General features: G+C 41.6%; 1 protein-coding gene across 2 annotated transcripts in view; it reads left to right on the forward strand.

Moving 5' to 3' along the window:
* The window catches only part of SRGAP1 (SLIT-ROBO Rho GTPase activating protein 1), a 139,325-nt gene extending 116,024 nt beyond the window's left edge, over positions 1 to 23,301 (forward strand). For both annotated transcript variants that reach the window (XM_038153974.1, XM_038153975.1), the window contains exons 16-22: positions 4,678 to 4,783; positions 8,029 to 8,253; positions 9,310 to 9,389; positions 17,134 to 17,314; positions 17,874 to 18,008; positions 18,137 to 18,482; positions 20,215 to 23,301. In XM_038153974.1, the coding sequence (XP_038009902.1) occupies positions 4,678 to 4,783; positions 8,029 to 8,253; positions 9,310 to 9,389; positions 17,134 to 17,314; positions 17,874 to 18,008; positions 18,137 to 18,482; positions 20,215 to 20,592 (1,451 nt within the window). In that variant the 3' untranslated portion in view covers positions 20,593 to 23,301. The remainder of the gene's footprint in view (positions 1 to 4,677; positions 4,784 to 8,028; positions 8,254 to 9,309; positions 9,390 to 17,133; positions 17,315 to 17,873; positions 18,009 to 18,136; positions 18,483 to 20,214) is intronic.
* Positions 23,302 to 23,476: the final 175 nt, after the last annotated feature.

Consider the following 23,476-nt stretch of genomic DNA (forward strand, 5'->3'; position numbering starts at 1 on the left):
TTTCAGATGTTTTCAGATGTTTCTGAGCTCTGCCTGCTCTCAGGCTGAACCTTCTCAGTTGGATAACCATGAGTTGCCTCCAGTGCAGGAGAGGCCATGTGTATGACCAACTACAGAGCTTCCTTTGCTTCTTTAAATTAAAACAATCGAGTAATATGCTGCTGTCCGGTTGGCCCAAAATACTTTGAAGCCACCATTGCTCTCATGCAAAAGACTTGTATTCTGCATCACTGCATCGATATATTTGAGTATATTGCCTTTTACATGCTCCACTACCTCAGGGTTATTGTTTAATTAAACTTTAATTTACATTTTCTTAATGTTACTTGGGATGAATATACCCCTATTTTCGTTTCTAATTTAGTTTTTGTTTATTCGTGTTTAGGGGCTTCTGTTAGTAACTGTGTTTTCTCCACTCTCAGGTTTCCCTTACTCTTCTGTGGTAGATTGTTCACTTCTGATCTGTTTCACTTTAGAGTTACCTTTTCAAAAACCTCATTGTGAGTCACCAGGTGGTTAAAACGGTTATTTGTCCTGGAAGAGAAAAGTAGAGATTCGTTGTTTCTGTGTGTCTCTACAGTCAGTGAAGGTGACAGTGCCTCTCCAGAAGAGGTTCCAGTGTTCTTGGAGACTGAAGATCACACCTTTCAAGGCTTGAGTGCCTAGGATTTATGTCTATCTCATGTGATTGAGAACTAGTCCTTAGCGTTGGCTGACAGAGAGGCAGCTAGCTGATGAATATATGCAATGACATTAATCTTATCTGGATTCATTCATCCAGATCAAGGACATGGTACATTTGCAGAGTAAGTCCCTGTGAGATCAGTAAATAAAGTCTTTTCCAAGATTGCACCTCAACAGATTTTCTTGTGGAGCTTGTGATCTGCCTTTTTGGAGGATTTTATGAACAAGTTGAACAGACATTTCTCAGAGGGGATTAAAGTGAAGTCAGAAGCTAAGATTGTAGACTTAAATGACCTCTGAGCTCTCTGTTTTTCATTTTTTGTAGTAACTGGCAGAGGCTTCTTAGATCCAAAACACCTCAGAAACTTAGATGCCTAGATAATGTTATGGATAGACAGAAAATCAAATTCCTTATATTATTAGGATACTTTGTTCCACTCTTGTCTGATGAAGGTACATTAATAGTTCTGGGCTCAGGTGCCTGGCTCTTCCACAAAGCGCTATAGTCACAAAACTGCAGAAGCTGGCTCCTTCCCCTCCTCTTGTTTCACCCTACAAGTATCTCCTGTGCTCTGCTTTGACAGAAGCACAGTGTTCCCACAACAAATAGCTTCTCATTTTGCTGACAAGAAACTCTCCTGCTTGTGGGTTTGACCCCCATGGCAGAGGTGGGTCTGGAAGGCAGATGTGTCAGACCAGAGCTCCAAAAGTTTTGCTTTGCTCTGAGAACTGGGAACTAGAAAATAATAACCATTTCACTGTGTGATATTTACTTAACATTAGTCTTGATTTGCAGTTGATATTCCTGTGTCCTTCAAAGAGATCTCTCTTCCCTGTCTCTCTCCACAGTCAGAAAAAATGCATTAATTCTCAGTGTGTTTGGCCTTGCCAGAGGCTTGTCCTCTTGCTTGTCTTTGGGAATATGAGTCTCATCATATCATTAGAGTAATGAACCAGTTTTCAAATCCCCTGATTTCTATTTCAGCTCAGCAGTTAAATTGCATTACTAGGACAAATCATGTAATAGCAAGCACTTCTGTTTTCTTAGCTGAGAAATGGGTAATACCTCATCAGGCACTCAGGTAAAAAAAAAAATCAGAGTAATGAAAAGAGTGTCTCCAACAGAAGTACTGTGGGAGGGGAGACGTGTCCAGCTCTCTCCAGCATTGAGTTTGCCAGTATTTCCTTGCAGCAACCAGTTTATAGGTTGGATGGCCCTTCTGCCCTGAGGCTCTCTTTAGCAAAGCCATTGGAGGCAAAGCAATGTTTTAGCTTTCCTCTGCATGGGAAGCAGCAGAGCTGCAAATTCTTTCTGCCTGCATGTAAAAAGATTGCTCTGTATTCATTCCATCTTTCCTAAGTAGCCAAACACTCATGTGCTGCATACACTCAAGCAATGAGGAAATTCAGCTCCACATTTAAAAACAGCATGCAACTACTTTACATCATTACCTAGCTCGTTTAAACCAAATCAGTGCTGGAAAATAAAAGCCTCTTGAAATAATGTGGAAAGCACATAAATTTACCTCTTGACAGTAGTTTGGATTTTCAGTAAAGGTACTTCCATGGAAACTGGGTCCAGTGTTACCAGGAAAGTACTGGAAGCACACACATCTCTTTCAAGCATGTATGGCTTGTAACTGCTTCAGTATGGCGTTCAGGTCGCTTCTAGTCCTTAGTACTGATCATGCTCCTGATAGGACAGCTGGGATAGTTCAGTACATGACTACACAGCCAGAATCTCTGTACCTACTCCACCATCTCTGTGCTGCCTACTGGGACTGGTTCCTGACTCATGCATCTGTCAAACTTGTCTAGGAATCACTTGGAAGAATTGTAGTCAGCAGAGATCACAAGGACACTAGAGAGTGTGATAACTACTGAGTGGTAGTTGTCTGCCAGTGTGTCCCGTCCCAGTTTAGCTCACTAGTTTAGACAGAGCTATTGCGGCCATACAGGCAACACAGTGCTAGAAGGAGCTGCTGAACCCACCTTGGGTCCCAGCCCAGTGCATTTTTTCAGGTCTGATTTTAATTCAACAATGATTGAACCTGGCCCAGGGCCAGTCTCCAGGATTGTCTGGAAGAGGCAGGACTGTAGCACAAGGCATTAGCCAGGAAAGGCTGTAATGCAGAAGGCAAGTGCTGGTGTTGCATCAAAACTCCCCTCCAGCTTCCCACATGCAGCACACAGTGCTGCTGAAGCAGGAGTGTTGAAAGATGCATTGGAATGGCAAGGGAGAACTGTAGTTGCTCTGTGGATATTCACTATGCAAGTAGCTCCCAGACTTGGCGTGTTCCTGCCGTGGACACCAGTCCTTAACCAGTAATCAGAAATACTTCTTGACTCATGCAGTCCCTGTTTACAAGAAACATAAAAATAAATTTCAGGTCCCATGCTTCACTTGAGATGGCTTGAACTGATTTCCAGCTAGTGTTTGGGTTCAGAGTGACTCATTAGGTTATAAATTATACAGCTTGTCAGCAGTCCTTTTTCCTAACAGCTCTGCAGCAGCTCACCAGGGACACTGTCCAGCCTTCAGGGTCTCTGCTGGGGAATACGTTTTTACTTCCTGCCAGAGTTTTGCTATTCTGCCTCTGCAGTAGAGACCATAATCCAAATGGACTTCCTTCAAGCAAGCAGTGGTAGGCTGTTGTGCTTCTACAGAAACTCTGATGGAGTTTGATCCCATCCCAGAATCTTTTGTTCCAGCACACTGGTGGTGCTGAGCCAGTGGAATCTCCTGTGAATGCTGATGTGGGAGCAGGTCTCACACCCTTTTGCTGCACTGGCATTTCCTAGTGAACTATAACACTTCTAGGTGGCAAATAATCTTGCTGCCAACATGCTCTTCTAATGCTTAGTTTTTAATACCAAAATAACAATTACTAGATACCAGTTTTCTTCTAAGAAATGTAAGTCAATACACATTTTGCATCTACAAATAAATACTGAAATAGCCATACCAAAGAGCACATAGGTAATACACACCAGTAATTGTTTACACTTACCACATTTTTATGTAAGTAATTATTTTAATTGTGTACTCCTAAATACCACATTTTGTGCTACAATCTGCTTTTCAGCTATTGGAATCAGCTCCTGTTTCTGATTTCCAAATTTCTGAATATCCACTTTAGTGCCACTGGACAGGATTTCTCATCTTAGTCTGCTAAGGTTTCCCCTAGGTATTGTTAATTGCAGCATACTTTTTTGGCTCACATAAAAAGCATTACTGAAATTTGAGGTTGTTCCCACAGTGTCATTTACTGTGGACTCAAAAAACACACTGAGTTAAAAACTGAGATATTGCTTTTTCTGAAACAACAGTTCAAGCTTTTATCCCATCATTGCCCGACTTGCAGCCACATAGTCTTTCTGACCAGCATAGAAGACAGTGCATCCTTGTTACAAGACATTAGGAACTGATGCTTTTATCAGATGATTTTTCCCACTTCAGAAGAATTTCCATGGACTGCTATAAAATCATTTGAGAAAAATGCAATCTTTGTGTTTCTTAGCTCCATACCAAAAAAAAAATAAAAATAAGGCCTTTCTCCTATTTTGTCACTAAGAGAGTTATAGCTGGACGTCTGATTAAGAAAACTTGCTAGAGAAGCTTGCTGATTGGATTATATATCTGATGGGAAAATTCAAATAAAGAGAATGCATCTGTATTTGAAAGGAATGGCCAGCATCTTTCCTTGATTCCTTCAGGTTATTTATGTACAGATTTTGTGGTTTTGAGAGCTGTCAGGTTCAGCAAGTGTTCAGCATTTGACTTAGATAGATTTGTATCTTCTTCAAAAACTGTTACTTTTAAGCTGTGTGATTTTAATGAGAGGGAGAAGAACTTCTAGATCTCATTTTTCTAATAGGCCAGAATTAGAGACGTGTGATGATAAAAAGTCAAAGTAAATTGAGCAAATTGACTGAATGCTCTTTCTGACAATCATATACAAGGGAACATAAAATATGTTCTTCTGTTTGCAGGAATAGACAATCTCTATGAGAGGGCTCTTCACATCCGCAAACTCCTCCTTACTTTGCCCAGGTCGGTCCTTATAGTGATGAGATACCTCTTCGCCTTCCTCAATCAGTAAGTACTGGCCCCAGGTACTGCAGCTTTCTCTGCCTTCCTTTGCTGCTGTTGAAGTTCTTTGGGTTTATTCATACTCTATGTAGAATTCACATATGAGCTCCATTTAACACAAAAAATTATCTTCTGATTGGCAGTGCAAATGGAATGAAAGCACTGGATTCCATTCAAATTAAAATTCTATTTGTCCAGAATGGAACAAGACAGATTAAAGAGTTGTCTGAAATGGGGAGTGCAGTCTACAGCATTAAAGCTGGCAAAAAAATAAACTGTTAAAAAAAATAACAAACTGTAGCTACGTTAAAACTAGTTTGTGCAATTTAAAAATGCATTTATTTTCCTTATCTCAAGCTGATTTCTCCTGATGGGAAAAAAAACCCAGTATATTCAAGCAACACAGGCACTACAAGCTACCTGTTTGGTGCTAGGCACTGCCAGGGTGAGACTTTGTCTTGCTGCTTCTGTTTTCTGATAACAGGAGTATGAGTATAGAGAGCACACATCCCCTGTGTATGCTTTGATGCAGAGTAGCTTGTTTCTCACATTGCAAAACACAGGCTGGAAGAAGGGTTGTGTGAGAGGGAAAGTGGTGTTCATGTCTTCATCATCCCAGAAAAAAACTTATTTCTGTAAGAGAAAATAAAAGACAGGTTGGGCAATTGAACTGTGTCTCTTCCTCAAGTCCTCCATGGCCCTCTCTGGTTTTGCTGAACCCAATGGTTTCACAGAAAATTTTGCTTATGTGCACTTTGCCCTGATTCTAACTTTTCTCTTTCTGCTGTCAATTTGTCTGTTTCCTGTTCTATCTGTTTTCATATCATCTTTTTCCTCTTTTTTCCTAAATTTGCCCTTTGCTGATTCATTCTGTCTTTGTGACCTTCCCCATTTCATTCAGCCTGTCTGTTCCTATAGAAACAGGGTCTTTTGCAGCCAGGTTATTTGGTCATGCCTGTAGTCACAGCTGTTCCTGTTTCCTTTCTTCTAGCATTTTCTGAACCGCTTTCAAGCAGTACGTAAGAGAGAGACAGAGATCTAAAGTTTTATGAAAATAACCATTTATTTGAAACTGAATCCATCCCCCAAAAATTACACCATGTAAATGTCTTAAAAGCTTACATCACAGCCTCTCCTCTGCAGAGACATACAGACTGACCAGAGCTGTATAGGGCTGTACTTGTTATGTTGTCATGTTAGCTGCATCTGTGCTCTCCACAGGAATGCAGTTTGGAAAGCAGATTAAATACCTTACTGCCTCCAAATTGCTCCTTGTGCATCCACAGGAAAAATATTCCCATTATTTGACTTCCTGCAAATCCCATTCTGCTTTTTGCATATGCAGTTCTGCCTGCTTGACCACATGAAGTCATCAGGTCTCATGGCAGACCTAACCTGGTGCAGCCTCCCACACAAAGCTCCAAAGTTAGATCAGGTTGCTCAAGGCTTTGGCCAGTAAAGAACCTCAAATGGCCCACAGCCTCTCCAGGCAGTCAGTCCCAGTTATAGTAAAGAAATTTTTTCCTGCTTTCATTGGAATATCCCTTGCTGTGTCTATTGCCTCTCATCTCTTTGCACCTGTGTCTGTCTTGCTCTTGTTAATAATCTTAAATATAGTAGGAGATTGCAGCTAAATTCTCCAGTAACCTTCTAATCCAAAGGCTGACCAAACCCAGTTCTCTCTGCTTTAGATTATAATTCATATGCTTCAGCTCCCCAGCCATCTCCATAGTAGTCCTTTTCTGGGCTGGTACCAGTTTGTCAGTCTCTCAAAACTGGCCACAGAACCTCATGTGCAACTTCACAAGCACCAGTTGGAAAAGGAATAATTCATTCCCTTAACCTGCTGCCTTTTCTCTTCCTAATATAGCCACAAATGTTGTGGAATGACTTCCCATGGGCAGGACTTTGCATTCATCCTTGTTTAACTTGATTGAATTCCTATTTCTCCATTCCTCCATCTTGTCAAGGTCCTTCTAAATGGTAGCCCTGTGTCTGACCTTTGGCACATTTACTGCTCCCTTCCCAGTGTGGCATCACCTTTAAGCTGGCTGAGTGTGCACTCCATCCCCTTGTGTAGGTCATTCATGGAGATGCTAAACAGTACCAGCCTTGCTGTTGAGCCCTGAGGAGCCATGCATACTAACAACCATCGGCAGGACTTCCCATTTCACAATGATAGTTACAATCTTTTTTACGGTTTTGCATGTATAAAGTGTGAACCACCTGATAAATCAGAAGAACAAGATGTCTCCAATTAACACACGGGACAGGATAGTAAATCATGGCATAAGAAAGGGGCAGACATGATTAATTTTAAAAGCTAGTTACGAGGGTAGTCATGCAGAAGGTTTGCCTCATGCATATGTATTGTTTAAACATGGAAAACACTCTCTAAAATTCCCTTTCTAGAGGGAACATGGTGTTATATTTGAATACAACCAGACATCAGAATTCCCATGCTGCTTCAGAGTGCAGGACAACATAGTATAGGGCATCCCAGCACTTCAGATTCTACTTGACTGGTCCCACAAAGAACCATTCAAAAGTCTGCATTGGCATTCAGTAAAAATGCCAGTGCTTTTAAACAAGGCAATAGATACCAACTTCTCATTCAAATTAGAAAATTAGTAACCTTGCATTTTCTGGAAGAAAGGAGAGCTTGCAAAAGTTGATTAATAACAATGAAGGTTTTTCATTTGGACACTTCCATAATGAAACTGTTGTGGGAGTTTGTGGGCAGAAGGCAAGGTGCTTAGGAATTTTAGTCTGTATGGTAAAAACAGAAACCAAAAGGCAGAAGAGCCCTTGCATGATCCAGGAACTTAGTTGCCTGCAGAAGACAATTCTGTGTGCCTAAATTGTGTAGCCAGCTTAAAGAGATGTTTAAAGAGATGCACCAAGGTCCAGTGGAAATGTATACCCGCTTTGCATCCAGTTCACTCGGAGCATTGTTGAGGTAGAAGCAGCAGCAGTTGATGTTAGCCCATTAAGTCAGCGTACACTCAACATGGTAGTGTGGGAACACATGCATAAACTCACTTTATATAACCTATTCAACCTATTTATATAACCTATAGTGTATATAACCTATCAAAGAAATCCTGGGATTTGTTCCATTACTTTATGTGGGATTGTCAAAGACAACAGGAAATGTCTAAGTTGTGATTTTAAAAAGTTTTCTACAGTTTTCAGAATAAGGTTAGTTACAGTGGAAAAGTCAATTTTTCTTGATTTTTCTGTTATAACAGCCTTTCACAGTACAGTGATGAAAACATGATGGATCCGTACAACTTGGCCATTTGTTTTGGGCCAACCCTGATGCCTGTTCCCGACATACAAGACCAGGTGTCTTGTCAGGCACATGTGAATGAGATAATCAAAACTATCATCATCCATCATGAAGCTATTTTTCCAGATGTGAAAGAACTTGATGGACCAGTGTATGAAAAATGCATGGCTGGAGATGACTATTGGTAAGTCAGAATATTATCCTTCTGTCTCCTAAACAAAATCATTAGGCTGGTTAGAAGTATGAAGATAAATGAGAAGAGCATTTAGGTCCACACAGTAAAGTGTTAAGTATGAAAAAGTGAAGCAAGGGCAGTTATGATGATGTTTCCTACATTTTGTGGAGGAAGCTGCTTTGTGTTCAGCCAGAGATAGAATTCCGGGTGTACAGAGCACGCAGGCAGGTAGGAAATTGTTTCTTTGGCTGTGAACCACCTTACAAAATCTCAGCTTGTGATGCCTGTTCCTTTTCTTTGTTGTGCTTTAACAGGGCAGGTAGATAAATACCACACAGCCATTCACTCACTCTCCCCACAGTGGGATGGGGGAGAGAATTGGGAAAAAAATATAAAATTCATGTCTTGAAATGAAGACAGTTTAATAGGACAGAAAAGAAAGGGCAAATAACAATAATTAGAATATGCAAAACAAGTGATGTACAGTGCGGTTGTTCATCATCACTGATGGGTGCCCAGCCAGTGCCTGAGCAGCAGCTCCTGACCAACTTTGTCCCAAGTTTATATGCTGGGCATGACACCACATGGTCTGGAATATCCATTTGCTTGGTTGGGGTCAGATGTCCTGGCTGTGTCTCCTTCCAGCCTCTTGTGCTGCCCCCAAGTCCACTTGGCCGTGTGGTGGAATGTTCAGTGAAAACACTGCTCAGGAGCAGCTAAAACATCAGTGTGTTATCAACATTACTCTCATCCTAAATACAAAACACAGCACTATACCAGCTACATGGAAGAAAATTAACTCTATCCCAGCCAAAACCAGGATACCCCCTTGGCAGCAAACACACACACTTCTTTTTTATAAAGAAATCAAATGTTCTGAGGTTTTCTTATGTCAGAATTTTGTTTCAAGGAAGTGCATATAGGCTTCCTTATCAATTATGTATTCATAGCACACTAGGATAATTATGTTGCACATAACTTTGTAACATTATAAGAATGCTTTTAAATAATCTCATGGAAGTGGCATATTTTTGATGTATGTGGTTCCTCTCTGCTTGCCTCCAGTGACAGCCCATACAGTGAGCATGGTACCTTGGAGGAGGGGGACCAGGATGCCAGTACAGAGCCCCACACCAGTGAAGATGGTGAGTCTGTTACTTTACTGTGCCTTTGATGGGGGTAAGTTCTACAGGTGTTCCAGGCAGGAGACCTTCTTCCTTTCCTAATTGTGTCTTATTTGAAAGAAGGAAATTTCAGTCCTGGTGTTCTGTACCAAATCTTCAGTCTCTGTTTGTGTGCTTTTGCACTCTTGATTCATCTGTGTTTAACCAGCTGTTTCCTTGTTCTCTCCTGACTTGCCCAGTCACAGGAAGGGCAAGAGAGAAACTATTTCAGTCAGCACATATTATTTTCTGACATAGTGTTACATTTTTAGTGACTCTTTTGTCTGCAAAAACTAAACTTGTCAAAAGTGTGCCCTTAAATATTGCAGCTAGAGGATATTTGCCATTGAAGGTCTATTTTTATATGAATTTAAAAGCTGCTCTCTCTAAAGTATTTATAACAACTTAAAAACATGTGTGTACCTCAGTGAAACTTTTGAACAGTAATAATCGTTTGTAAATATCAGTCACATATACTTCTGGGTATGAGAGGTATCAATGAAAAAATTGATGCACCTTATTATATTCATTCTTTTTGTCCAGGTCATAAATGTATATTCAACTGTGACAGTTTGACCATCCTTCAGATGTCCCTCACAGTAACTTCTGCCAAGTTTCAAGCAAATTTAACAGAAAGGAAAGGATTCTCAAAATTGTTACATAACTATTTTTGTGAGAATTAGCAGCTCATTAGAGGTGAAGGATTCAGAATAGCACTTCATGTAGAGAAGAGCAGCAGTGTGAGCTCTCTCCCTATCTGGCCAGCAGGAAACCCAGACAGAGCAACCAGCACACGTGCAGCAGTAGAAACAAAAGCTTCCCCTTGTCCCTTGCAGAGGATGTGTGAAGGAAGGAAGAGGAAAAGACAGAGCAGAGGAGAGGGAAGGAAAAGAGCTACAGCAGAAAAGGATTTTTTTTTTTTAAATAATGTCATAAGGGATACTGTTTAGGAGCTGGGACAATTGCTGTAGGGAAGGGAAACCGGAAGGTGTATGTATAGGAAACCTGGCTACACTGGTCCCACTGCACACAGAACAAAGTAAACAATAGTTCCACTCTCGCTGTACCCATCTGCTTTGTCACGTACGCAGGCTGTCAGTGACAGATTGGCTGTCTCTTCCCCTTTGCCAAGGTGAGGAGGGGCAGGCAGAGTCTGTCAATGCAGCTGTTTGGAGAGGAGGGACATTTGGGTAGGCAGACATTACAGAAGGGAGGAAAACTGAGAGTAGGAGAGGAATCTTGGTCTTCTGCCTGAGTGTATAGCCATGCTTGTGCAGCAGGGAGTACCAACAGCTCTACAAGACGGGCTGTGCATGGCTTCCTCTTGACCAGCTCTGTACAACTAAACCCACCATCTTTCTACAACACATCTCTTCTAATCAGTGTGAGCAAACTCATAGTTGCACCTTTTTTTTTCCAAGACAGTATAGCTAAACTTTAGAAGAACTCCTTCTTCCATTGGAGGTATGAAGCAAGAGTGGAAGCTGAGGAAGCCTGCTTGTCTCTCATTTAGAGCACAAGTGTAGATGACGTACCAGTTCAATACACTGGGGCCTCAGGGTCCCATGACCAAACTGACAGACAAAGGCACGAGTGGACATGGAGAAGAAGTGCAGCTTTTCAGCAGCCATCAAAGCAGTTACTTCAAAGCCATGCCTAGGAAAGATGAAAACATCAGCAGGATACAGAGGAGCAGGACTGTGGCATTGCATGATGCATCCATCATTTGTGCCTCAATCATCATGTGCTGTACCCCACCACTGTGTTGTTATACCAGTTTTGCGTTCCTGTCGTAGTGTTACTTGTGTAGTGACCGTGTCACTGGGGAAGACAAACCCTGAAGAGAATACCTGTCAACAGGACAAAGTTCTGTTAGAAGATTTAACTGCTCAAGACGTGGGTTTTTGTTCACCAGATCACCCAGTAGTTTAATTCCAGTTGCCTCGTCACACCTTTTTAATTAATTCAGTGCCAAAAGGAAGCGGACATCTGTGTTTACAGAGAAATAATTGTTAGCACAAAATATTTGTAAGCTAGATAAATACTGCTGCAAAGCTGAAGATTAACAAGCCTGGATTGCACACAGAAACTGTTCATTTTCTATTCCAACCTGCAAGCTCTAACCCATTTTTTTCCATTAATATGGCTTTCTGTTGTGATAGCACATTTCTCTGATGTAGGTTACAGACTTTAAATTAAATGCATTCACTCTGTCTTTGCACTTACATTCACGTGTTTGTGCTCTGCACAATTCCTTTTAAAAAGTATTATTTACACCAGATATGACAATAGGTGAAAATTTTTCAGTTTGCTTACTGAACTTCATGAGAGTCACTGATAGACACATGGTGGATAACTAAAACCCTTCTACTAAAGGGTATTTTGGGGGCTTAATGTGATTGATTAATTGATTATAAGCTGGATGCATCACTGCCAGCTGAATGTGGAGGGAGAGAAAGGGAGGTGCCGCATTGCTGCTGTATTGATCAGACACATGGCACTTACATGGCTCCCTCTGTTAGGACACGGAAGAAGCAGATTCTCTAAATGCTGAGGGGTTTTTTTCATGTTGAAAATCTGATTAGTTTTATGCTAAAATACTGTGTACATACGTAAGACCAAGCTGCCACAGGAATTACAGGGTCATTGAAACATAATCCAGAGGTTACAATCAAAACCAATAGGATTTATTTTACTTACTCTTGCTGTAAAGTTGAACTGCAAGTGGCTCTCTGCACCTACTAGGAAAAAACCCATCTGTAGGGGCTCTCTCAGTAGTGCTAGAAATGTTCATTACAATTTAGAAAACAACAAGACTTTAAAAACTAAAAATTAAATTATGTCCACAGAGGTAAAATGCAGTAGATTAGGAAAAAAACACTAGCACATATAAACGAGCATATAAATATTTCATAACTGCTTTATTTTAAGCATATAAATTGTTGTGGGTTTTTTCCCCTAAGATTAGAGGTGTTCATGTATTTCAGTTGATCACTGGAAAGGGAAGCAGGAAAGAAAAGGAGCTGCATTTTTCTGTGGTGTTTTCAGGCTTTTTTAGAAATACAGAAAATATCCTGATAAGGGAAACATTAAAGTTTTCCCTTTCTTCTCAATCTGGAAATGAAATATAATTTGTGAAGTTCAGAACTTTTGTACTCAAGCTGAGACACAAAAAAAAAAAATCTACCTGTAATTTTGCTGCAGACAAACATTTACCTGAAAATATTTCTGCAGTAAAGATTCAAAGGATATTGTTCATGTTTCACTGAAACAGCTGTTAGCATATTTCCTTTACCTTCAAATTGATGGAGATTTTTTTATTCTTGTTGGAGTCATATGGTAAAGAGTGACTAGATTGTTTGCAAAGGAAGTAAACATTTCCTGAGGAAGTTAGACAGATGGAGTTCTCCTAGGAAAGCATACGTAAAATTAATGCCATACTCTCCATAGATATCTCATAAACTCAGGGTAAAACTTTAGATGGTATTTCTGCTGAAAACAAAACTTACAGGGGCATGTCAGACTGTACATTGTTGTTCCCAATGCACAGTCATTTTCTTGCTCTTCAGTAGTGTGTGCTGTGATCGACGCTTTGCCAAATTCTGTTTTGTCAACACCTTGCAACAGTTCTTTGCTTTTGCTCTTCCCAGTCAGAAAACTGCTGTCCTGAGGACAGGACTTTGAAATTACAAAACCATTCTATTCTCTGATGGGATGCAGAAGATAAAGAAATAGGGAGATAGACTCCCATCTTCCTGGGGAGTTTGAGGACGTACTTTATTCCCAGCAGACAGGGTACACCTGGGAAAACTGAGGAAGTATAGAGCAGAGCCACAGCAACTCCCCTAGAAAAAGTGCAGGGGGTGGTGTCCCCTCCTTTCCTTTGCTCCTTGTGCCCTGAGGCATAGAGGGCAGCCCAGGGCCAATTCAGTGCCATCACCTCTGTAGGGAGGTTAGGTCTACATCTGGCGCTCCAATCTCAAAACTAAACCTAACACATTTATTCTGCCCTTTCTGCTCTCCAAAGCAGCAGAAGTTTTTCCCACAGTTCTTCAGTTTGTCCTGATTTTTCCTTTCCATAGCATTTCCTGATTCACTAGAGATGATAGCTGGTGAGATCCTGTATGCCACCAAAAGCTTCTTGGTATTTTAACTGAATGCCTGCAGGTATGGACAGAGCAGTGCAATTACACTTCCCTCCATGCTGTCAATTTTACTGTTAGACATTAGTACCACACAGGATTTGAGTTACAGATCTCAAATTTAGCTTTCATTGCCTTAGCTTTTTGGAAATACTCATCTGTCATTCAGTAACCTTGATACTAAATGGCATAACTTTCCAAAATGCATTTACATTTAGGAGTAACTGTCATGGTACTTTGGTTTTCACTATTAAAGCTTGACCTGTAACAAGATGAATTACTGTTTAAGTGCAGTCTCAGTACTGTTTGCTGTAGGAAAGTTATCTCTGTGTATAAAGAAATGAAAATACCCTTTTCACAGTAGGAAAACCTGTCTGAACTCATTTTTTGTCCTCTTCACGAAATCTGTGTGAAATTTTCTGGGCACTCCTCCCCGAGGAGGTGGGATTTGTTACCCAGGCAATCTGATGTACATGTCTTAAAAGTCACATCCATTATGGGTACATTAACAATTCATACAGCTGGTTCCAGAGGGACAGCATCATTCAGACCTCTGAGAAAGTGTGTGAGTCTTGCAGGTAGTAGAGGGATACAATGAAGAGGATTCTCATTGCACAGCATACTTAGATGAGCATAATTCCACTGAGCAAGACAGAACTGTTTCTAGTTTAGTCCACTAATTTGTAAATAAAAAGACATGTATACTCAGTTGTGGGATACTGTATGGTCTGTTGAAGTTAGCAGAGAAACAAGAAATTCCATAGCCAATCAGTTTAGGGGTTTGTCCATCAATCCAGTACTCATGAGCATTACCAGTTAACTGTGGAGAATGTCTAAGGAAAATATGTGCAGGAAATTTGGGATTTTATGACTTACTGTAAAACTTTTTTGTTTGGTTGACTTTTTTTTTTTTTCATTTTAAAGTATTGCGTATTAGTGAGTGACTGTCTCTCCAAAGCCTGGGAGGTTTTATTTCTGAATTCCTGACCAACTCTACCATAACCCATGAATTAGCTGTAATCTGAGAACAGAGCGCTTGTATAAATGTCTGCTCCTTTTCAATCCCACCTGATTCCAGTATTTTCTTCTTGTAATAAATTCCACAAGCAATACACATGATAGGAGAATACACGTGTTCTTTTGTCAATATTACATTGTTGCCATTTTGTATTGCCCTCTTAAAGACAGTGCAAGATTAACAGGCATGTTTGGTTTTACCTCTTTTCATTTTCCTTACAGTTGCTTTGTGGCATCTGCATTTCCTGTTCGAGAGAGACTGTAGGAATGACAACAGGGTAGCATACTGTAATATCCTACCACCATTAGACATTTCCCAGTTTTCCAGAAGATGTCTTTCTGTGTCAACATTATAGTTTCTTTGCTTAAAAACATGAACCAAGAAATCCTTCAGCCCCACCCACCAGAGAATGCCAGTGTGCGAGACATTTGTAGGGGCCGTGATGTTTGTTAGAAATTCTGATCAGGCTGAACAAAGACATTGGACACATATCAAGGAACTCCTAGTTTTATTGTACAGTCACCATAACTTTGGCACCAGCCCAATATTTAGACTCAAAAGGTATTGGCTAACACACCCTTAAATTTCTTACAACAGACTTCCACAAGAGTGGAGGTGAACAAGCCCTTTATTTTGTACAGTACACTTCAGTAAGTTCTCAGCTCCCACAACACACAGCCAAAGGTGCTGACTCGCAAATCACAGTACATTTGATATTCAAAGGGTTGGCTCACAAGCTCTTCCTTCCCACAACAAACTTCAGAGCAGAGTGTGGGGTAGTATATGACAGCTGTGCTTTGCCCATGCAAGGCAGGGGAAGAAAAAAAAATAAAACCAGTGATTAGATCCTGCATTGTTGCTGCCATGTCAGTGGTCCAGAGCAGGGGCTGTGAGACAAAGAAAGCAAAAGAGAGAAAGAGAGGAAAAAGACAAAGAACAAAAAATATAATACGGGCCTTCACAGCCATCCAGTAGGGATGCATTTTCAGGAATGTAGACTGTTATTGCTAGGTTCTTGATTGTATTTATATAATAGAAATAATTTCTGCCACCATACATTACTTTTGTGTTTGTGGCAGTGAATTGCCCGTATCACTGTATTCCATCTGTGTAAAGTTTGTGAATTAATAACCTCTGTATACACACTGCAGTTGTCACTGACAGTGACTGCAGAAGCAGCAAATCACAAGACAGTCTTCTGCAGGCTGGGCAAGTTATTAAAAAAATGAGCTGCAAACTATAACCTCAATAAAGGTGCTGTCATTTATGTTTTCACACTGTAGAATTAAGTTAATTTTAAAAAGACATTCCTGTGCAAAATGTTGTCATAAAGGGACAGTGGCTTTCATTACCAGCCTGGTTCTTTAGGGGATTACAACCTCAGCAATTTTAATTCACACCAGACAGAAAGTTGCTATGCTAGTCATTAGCCCAGATGTTAATTTCCATCTAAATATTGCTCTAATTATGTAAAGAAATTAGTCATTTCAGGGACTCTTGAGTTACTGGAATCATCACAGGATGTGATTTTTAGACCTGTATTTTGCAGTTTTTTCTTTATGTTTTGAGACTTTGATGACAAAATTTAATCTGTTAGAGCTCAGGTGCTTTTGGTTTTATGCAGACAAAATAAGAGCTTGTTAAAATCACAGCTTTTTGCTGGATGCCTGGGCACAGCTCTGACCATAGCTGCAGGGCCCCTTTGCTGACATCAGTAGGTCTCCATCGCAGCAGAGGTTATGGGATGGAACCCATTTCCAGCCTGAAGATGGTAACTAAGATTGAATTTACCAGCATTCTGACAGAGGACTAGCCAGGACTGCTGTAGCCAGTGTTTGGCTTCAGAAAACACCGGCTTCCCCTGCAGAAACCAGGGCAGCTCAGGATTTTGGAGCAGGCAGAGCTGCTTTAAGCAACTTGAGGCCACACAGGGACTGTCCCTGTGGTCTGGAGCCGTCTTGTCTCACTCCAAAAGGGCATTAAGGAAGTGAATTAAAGCACAAGGCTTTGGTGCTGTGTTAAATACTAGGTTTCAGTAGGTCTGCATGCTCGTCACGTACAAGACAGAAATTGCATGGCCCAGTTCAGCAGGGTATCCCCACTCACGCACAGGCTAATCTCGTCTGCCTTCCTTTGCCGCTACACATGGTAGAAGCACTCCTATTTACTTTTCCCTTATCATGCTGGTTCCTTGGGCCTTTGACTATTCATCTGAGTTTGTACTTCTTATTTTCAGGAGTTTTTATTGCCTGGCCTCCATCCCACTTTCTAGCCACGCAGGAGCCCTTCCAGCAGGAGGCAGAGGCCTCTCTCCCAAAGGCAGTTGTAACAGTTGAGTGTTTCAACTCAAATGTTGTTTCCTGCGGCTCCTGAAGCAGCCCAGATGTTTTACACCTGGGACACTGATTATGGTTCTTTGTAAGGGGCACATTGTAACCACTGCCTGAAGTCTGCCTTCCTTCAGCTGATCTCTGTCAGAATGAGCACTGAGAAAAAGCAAAAAATGGGGATGATGAAACCAAAATGAGCGATACGTAACCTGATATTTGTTGTTCTTCCCACCCAGAGTGCGAGCCCATAGAAGCTATTGCCAAGTTTGACTATGTTGGAAGATCTGCACGAGAACTCTCTTTCAAGAAAGGAGCTTCCCTTCTGCTCTATCACCGAGCATCTGAGGACTGGTGGGAAGGAAGGCACAATGGAATTGATGGCCTTGTTCCTCACCAGTACATAGTGGTGCAGGATATGTAAGCAGTGTCTGGTGTGACTGGGTTCTTGGGTGGGTGTAAAATCTACAGTGCTTAGCAATATTTGCCAAATGGGTCAGTGGCTTGAAGGATCAGATAGATTGAACATTTGCCTTCTGTGCAGGATAGCTGTCTTTACTGCCCTGAATTGAAAGCTCCATCAAAAACTACTACTAGGCTAAGCTACTTCTATGGATACGTTCCCAGTACGTAAGAGACAGATGCTGCTGCACCTATTTTAATTTGACTGTCTCTTTGTAGCAGTCGCTGACTTTTAACTTCAGAATAGCAAGAGCCGGGGAAATGCAGCCCTGAACTCTTGTTTTGCAGTATTAGGCACATGCTTTGCCAAGCATGACAAAGTTCTTTACGAAAGGTTACATACACTCAAAGTGTAAAGAGCTCAGTAAACAGAGGGATTATAAACAATTTTGGGAGATGTGCAAGGGCTGCAGTGCATTAATAACATGCCTGCTTTTCTTAAGGGGATTAAAAATCTGAGAGTGCCAAGGTGCTCTCACTCACTGACTTCTCATCTCACCACCTGTGTCCTGTTCAGGGATGATACTTTCTCAGACACACTGAGCCAAAAAGCAGACAGTGAGGCCAGCAGCGGACCCATAACTGAGGACAAGTCATCATCAAAGGATATGAACTCTCCTACTGACCGTCACTCAGATGTGTATTTAGGAAGGTAAGCCTCAGCGTAACGTGTTTTCAGTAGTCCTGCTCAGTTAGCTCAGCTAACACAGTAATTACTCCTCCACGTGCTTATGCTGGGTCACTACGGTTTGTTCTACCGCCACTTCTCCACTGGTGCAGGCAAAGAAAGAGATCAGAACCTCCACCTCCCCTGAGACGCCCAGGCAGGAGCAGTGACGGCCACTGCCCGGTACACCCACCTCACCCTCTCTCCAACTCGGCCATGGAGCTGGGCTCCCCCAACCTGGCATCTCACTGCAGTCCCAGAGCCCTCCTTCAGAACCGCAACCTCAACGCCGACAGCCCTGAGCGGCGGCGCAGGCCGGGCCACGGCAGCCTCACTAACATCAGCAGGCACGATTCGCTGAAGAAGATCGACAGCCCTCCCATTAGAAGGTCTACATCTTCTGGTCAGTACACGGGTTTCAACGACCATAAACCACTGGACCCGGAGTCAATAGCTCAGGTTTGTGTCTTTTTAATTTATGGCACTGTGATTTTCTGAGCAGCAAATCCCGTTGAATAGCACAGCACAGAGCACGTGCTCTGGTGGGAAGGTGTGTGCAGAGGAATATCCTACTTGGCTTTCCAAACAGAGAGTGTGTGAAAGAAGATGCATTAAGCAATCCTGAGTAGAAGAAGCACCAAGGGGAGTAAGCATTGCAGAAGCAATAAAAAGAAATTATTTCCCATTACTCTGTAATGAAATTGCCTCTGCCATACAGAACACTAGGACAGTATTACAACAGCTGCATAGATCACTGTGCTCTGTTGAAGGCTGGCCTTTTCTGACTTGCATGTGATTAGTGTTCGATTATGTCTCAGTATTGTGGTAAGCAGAAAAGTGCTCTGACTGGCTAGTAGTGACAATTGCCATTCAAAGCAGAAATTTACAGTCCAGGGTCTTGTGGATTTTATAGTTTACGTACAGTTCATACAGTGTGTTGATTTGATGAGTGTAGTAGAACCTGATGTGCAAGATGTTGCAGCTGCGTAAATTGGGGGCCATCTCACTGTGTGAACAGTCACCAGTCTGACTCCTGGCAGTGAAGAGGTGAAGAGAATGGAGTAGGAAGTACCCTGATCATCAGATTGGTCTGTTGTACTGAGCTGGTAACAGCTCTTGAGTAAATAGATGCCTCTGTCTTCAGAACTCACGTTTTGTCTAGGAGGGATAACGTGATTACTAGGAGCACCCTGAGGGTGCTCTATGATTGCAAACGCATTTTACAATAACACTGGCACTCATGTTTAAAATTTAATGTACTGATAATGCTTGCTTTCAAACTCTGCTTCCAGTGAGGAATAGAATGGACTGGCATGCTTAGGTCAGAACCCATGTATTCGGGTTAGAAAGTGCAAGTGTTTTTACTGTTTTATTTTATTCTGAGCTGTTAATTTACTTTCCTGGAACAGCACTGTTTGGCTTAAGATATCTCTTTTTTTATGCCTAGACTAGAACCCAAACTTTGATTAAACTATGTGAAAGTCAGTGTGAGCAGGCAGGGAACACAAGGTATTTTAAGCTTAGTTGTATCTCAATACCACTGAGAAGCAGTAAACTAGTATCTTGGTGCATTCTTTTAGCCTTCAAGCATGAAATACTGATGAAGAAAATTGTTTTTCTTACATATGCATACTGACCAATATCTTACAGATTTCTTCTGTTTAAGATTTAACTGAGTGAAACAAGAGGACAGAAGAGCTGATAGGCACACAAACTTTATTTCCTTAGAAAACTAGGTTTTGTAATCCATGTGAGGGAATACAGACCCTGAACGCCTGAGGCTTTAGATGAGTGGAGCAGTTAGCTAAGAGTGAGCAAATGGACTAAAATCTTTACAGTTGTCAGTACCCAAGAGATGACAAAAATGTTCATCACTAAAACATTGCTAACCAAACATCAGTTGTCCTGACAATCACTTCATGAATGGCTTGCAGATTTTGGTTTAACGCCTTTTTTTGATTCTCTCATATAAACAAGGTTAAATGTTTGTAATGTCCACCCAAAGCTGCCATGTTGTCAGTCGTAATGTCTTTCAAATAAATCTGGTGGAAATTGATTTTAGCACTATCATAACTGTTAGAGGATGGTTGGTGAATTAATTTATGCATTTCCTTACCCCTCCCCTTGCTCCTCTGGCATTCAGTAGCAACACAAATGACATGCTGCTGCTCTCTCTTGTGCTCTGACCCAGGACATCGAGGAGACAATGAACACAGCCCTGAACGAGCTCCGTGAGCTGGAGCGGCAGAGCTCGGCCAAACACGCCCCTGATGTCGTGCTGGACACCTTGGAGCAAGTGAAGAACAGCCCCACCCCTGCCACCTCGACAGAGTCGCTCAGCCCTCTCCACAGCGTGGTTTTGAGGAGCTCCGAGCCTCAGATCCGCCGCAGCACTAGTTCTTCCAGTGACACCATGAGTACTTTCAAGCCCATGGTGGCCCCTAGAATGGGAGTGCAGCTGAAACCTCCTGCTCTTAGGCCAAAACCTATTGTTCTTCCAAAAACAAATCCTAGCATAGGGCCTTCTCCTCCTTCCCAGGGTCCGGCCGACAAATCTTGCACAATGTAGGCAGCTCAGCCACCCACAGCGCCCAGCTGGGGTGTGCTAGGGAAAGAGATGGATTAACAATAGAAGTCAGGGCTCCGTAACATCATTTGTTCATGTTTGTAACTGGAGAGGCTTTGTTTTTCAGTGTTTTTGAATGTATTGTCTGAAAGTAGCTACATTAACATGGGCATTTGTATTTTGTATGGTTTCGATTAAACAAAAAACTGGACAATTGTGCACAGTTTTAAAAAACAAACATAGACTTACTTGAAAACTTGATGCTGCACCATTTGTAATAAAACCAACACAGATCACAAACAGCTTGCCACGTTGTACCATACTTCACAGTCTTACTGTAGCTATATAATAACAGATCCTGCACAAAACTAAGGGGCGGGAAGGGGTTCAGGGGACATGGAGCCTCTCACTTCTGAGTCACCAAACCAAATCTCAAGCAGGTTAGTAAGAACTGAAATTTAGCATGTGAGAATTATGTGTCTGTGTGGAATGTCTAAGTCATCTCAGGCCACATTTCTTATTTAAGACACAAGAAAAAAAATCACCAAACCCTCACAAACTCATAATTGGCACCCAGATTTAGCTTTCTTGTTGGCAGTCTCACTAGAGGCAAGCGCTGGATGGAGCTGAAGATCACATTGCTCTCACTGATACAAAGCAGCATTCCAGGATACAGCTAAAGCACATCTCCAGGATAGTACCTAGAAACTCCTTTTGCTGCCCTCTGTAATAGTGTACCTCCTCCCATGAAGTTAGACCTTCATTCCCTGATACCACATTTTTTACAGAAGCTGAATTTGTGTGAAGTTCATAGAAGCCAGGCTCTGGGGAGTGCACGAACCTGTTGGTCCATCAGGGAGCATGAGGGGCTATTAAAGGGATCAACTACACAGTAATTCAGAGAAGTATCCCATTGACTTTATTGCTCAGTGTCCAATTAAGGACGTGATTTGGGTTGCAATAGTCTGAGTTTCGAGCTGACCCAGCCCTGCTGACTGCCTTGCACAGCAAATGCTCAGCTGTGCTGACAGCAGCAAGACAGGGACTCTGGAGGGGGACTACCCCCTGCCAGTGGTGCCGGGGTCACTCACAGGACAGGCAGCTGAGTTTCTACTGCCTAGATTCAAGCTGACTAAAGTTTTCCATAACCCTTTTCCCCTCCACTTCCCTTTTTTTTAATGACAGAAATCAGTCCCTTTCTTATGTCTGTGTGAGTGGCGACTGTCAACTTTGCTTAGTGCTCTGTTGTTAAACTTCGTTAGGCATGAGCTAGACCTACAGCTGTTTTGCACATTGCAACAGTAAGCCATAATACTATTTCTGTGATTATGTTTTCAAGCACCCAATCCATAAAAGACATTTCAATGAATAAAATGGGGGAAAAAATCTCTTGTGGTCCACCTACAGAAGTACGACTGGCTGTAATTAAGATCTGGTTTTCCACATATTCTGTAAGATCTCACTTTTAGAAAGCTTGACATTGTACAACTCAGTATGCATAAACAATTGAGTTTGGGAAGAGAAGAGTAGGGACAAAATTTGATAGACAATTGCTGAGGTGACAGGAGCAATTTCCTGTTGTTATTTATGAGCAATTTATTCCTGCTCTAGTTTACACCTTCTAGACAAGTGATGCAATGTGAAGCTCTAGGTGTGAGAAGTACCCTAAACTGCCTCTGAGCCCCAAACTATTGCTGGTATTTGCAAATACTTTTCAACCCAGACAGAGACTTCACACACCTCTAGGTTAGAGGCAAAGTCTTAATCCACCTCAGTGGGCTGTGCAGCATGGGTCAGCAAACCTCCATCCTTGTCAACTGTACTGCCTGGCCCTAATGCCAGGGCCAGAGCCTAGGCCAGACCAGCCCCAGTTGCAGACCAGTGCTGGTCTGCTCACTTGTTTGGGACCAGAGGTATTTTCAAGTAGTTCCCCAGTTTACTAGACTCAGTGGAACAAAACTGGAATTTCAGCTTTCATTTACACACAGTTTCTGTCTAGCATTTTTAAATTAACCCACCTGGCACAATTGAGATGGATACCTGTATCTTTAAATTGCATAGGGAATTTTGTATGTTTAAATAACTGTACTGGACTCCATAATGCTTTTATTAGAAATTGTTTAGCAAAAGAAAATATTAGAAACAGTGCATTTAGTGAATGCATCCACTTAGTGCATTCACAGAGTTAATGTGTAGTTTGATGGTTATTATAGATACTTTAAAGCATAGTAAGTGGATATGTAACAGGAAAGACTGCTACATCTACAGGCGTACTAAAGGGTAACTCCTGCACACCTAATCCAATCAGTATTGTCCTTTACTGTCAAGTTTGATGAATTGCAGTACTGGTAGCTTCCTGCTTGTTGACTGTTACCTACTTGTGTCAATGTACATCTGTAGTATGTACATGTGAAAGTGCCTTTAAATTTTAGAGGAGCTTTAGCTTTGCTCTTGTACTGTTGCATTTCCATTGCATCCTTTCCTGTTTCGTGTATGGCTGCATTCCCATTGCATTCCTTCCACTCTTGAAGATCAAATAAAAACATGGAAAACCCACAGTTCTGGAAGAGAAATGTACTGTTAATCTGTTGTGACAATGCACTTTTATGTATAGTACTGTACATTTTTGGCATGTACCATTACAAGCTTCAGTATACATTCAAGTTTGTTCCTCATAGTGTATCTTTATAATAAAGAAGATAGTTCTGTCTGTCTGTGTGTAGTTTTGCTGGGGAAACCACTGTATCTTCCAACATGGACTGATGATCTACTTTCCACATAAGGGAGCATCCAGCTGACACTGCATCAAGGGCTCTCACCCTCTTGGCCTGAAGAAGCACTTGTTCCTGGAAAGTTCCCTGCCTAACTTAGAAGTCCCTCTTTACCT

The sequence above is a fragment of the Motacilla alba genome, chromosome 1A (genome assembly GCF_015832195.1).
Source record: "Motacilla alba alba isolate MOTALB_02 chromosome 1A, Motacilla_alba_V1.0_pri, whole genome shotgun sequence".
In the NCBI taxonomy this organism is placed as follows: Eukaryota; Metazoa; Chordata; class Aves; order Passeriformes; family Motacillidae; genus Motacilla; species Motacilla alba.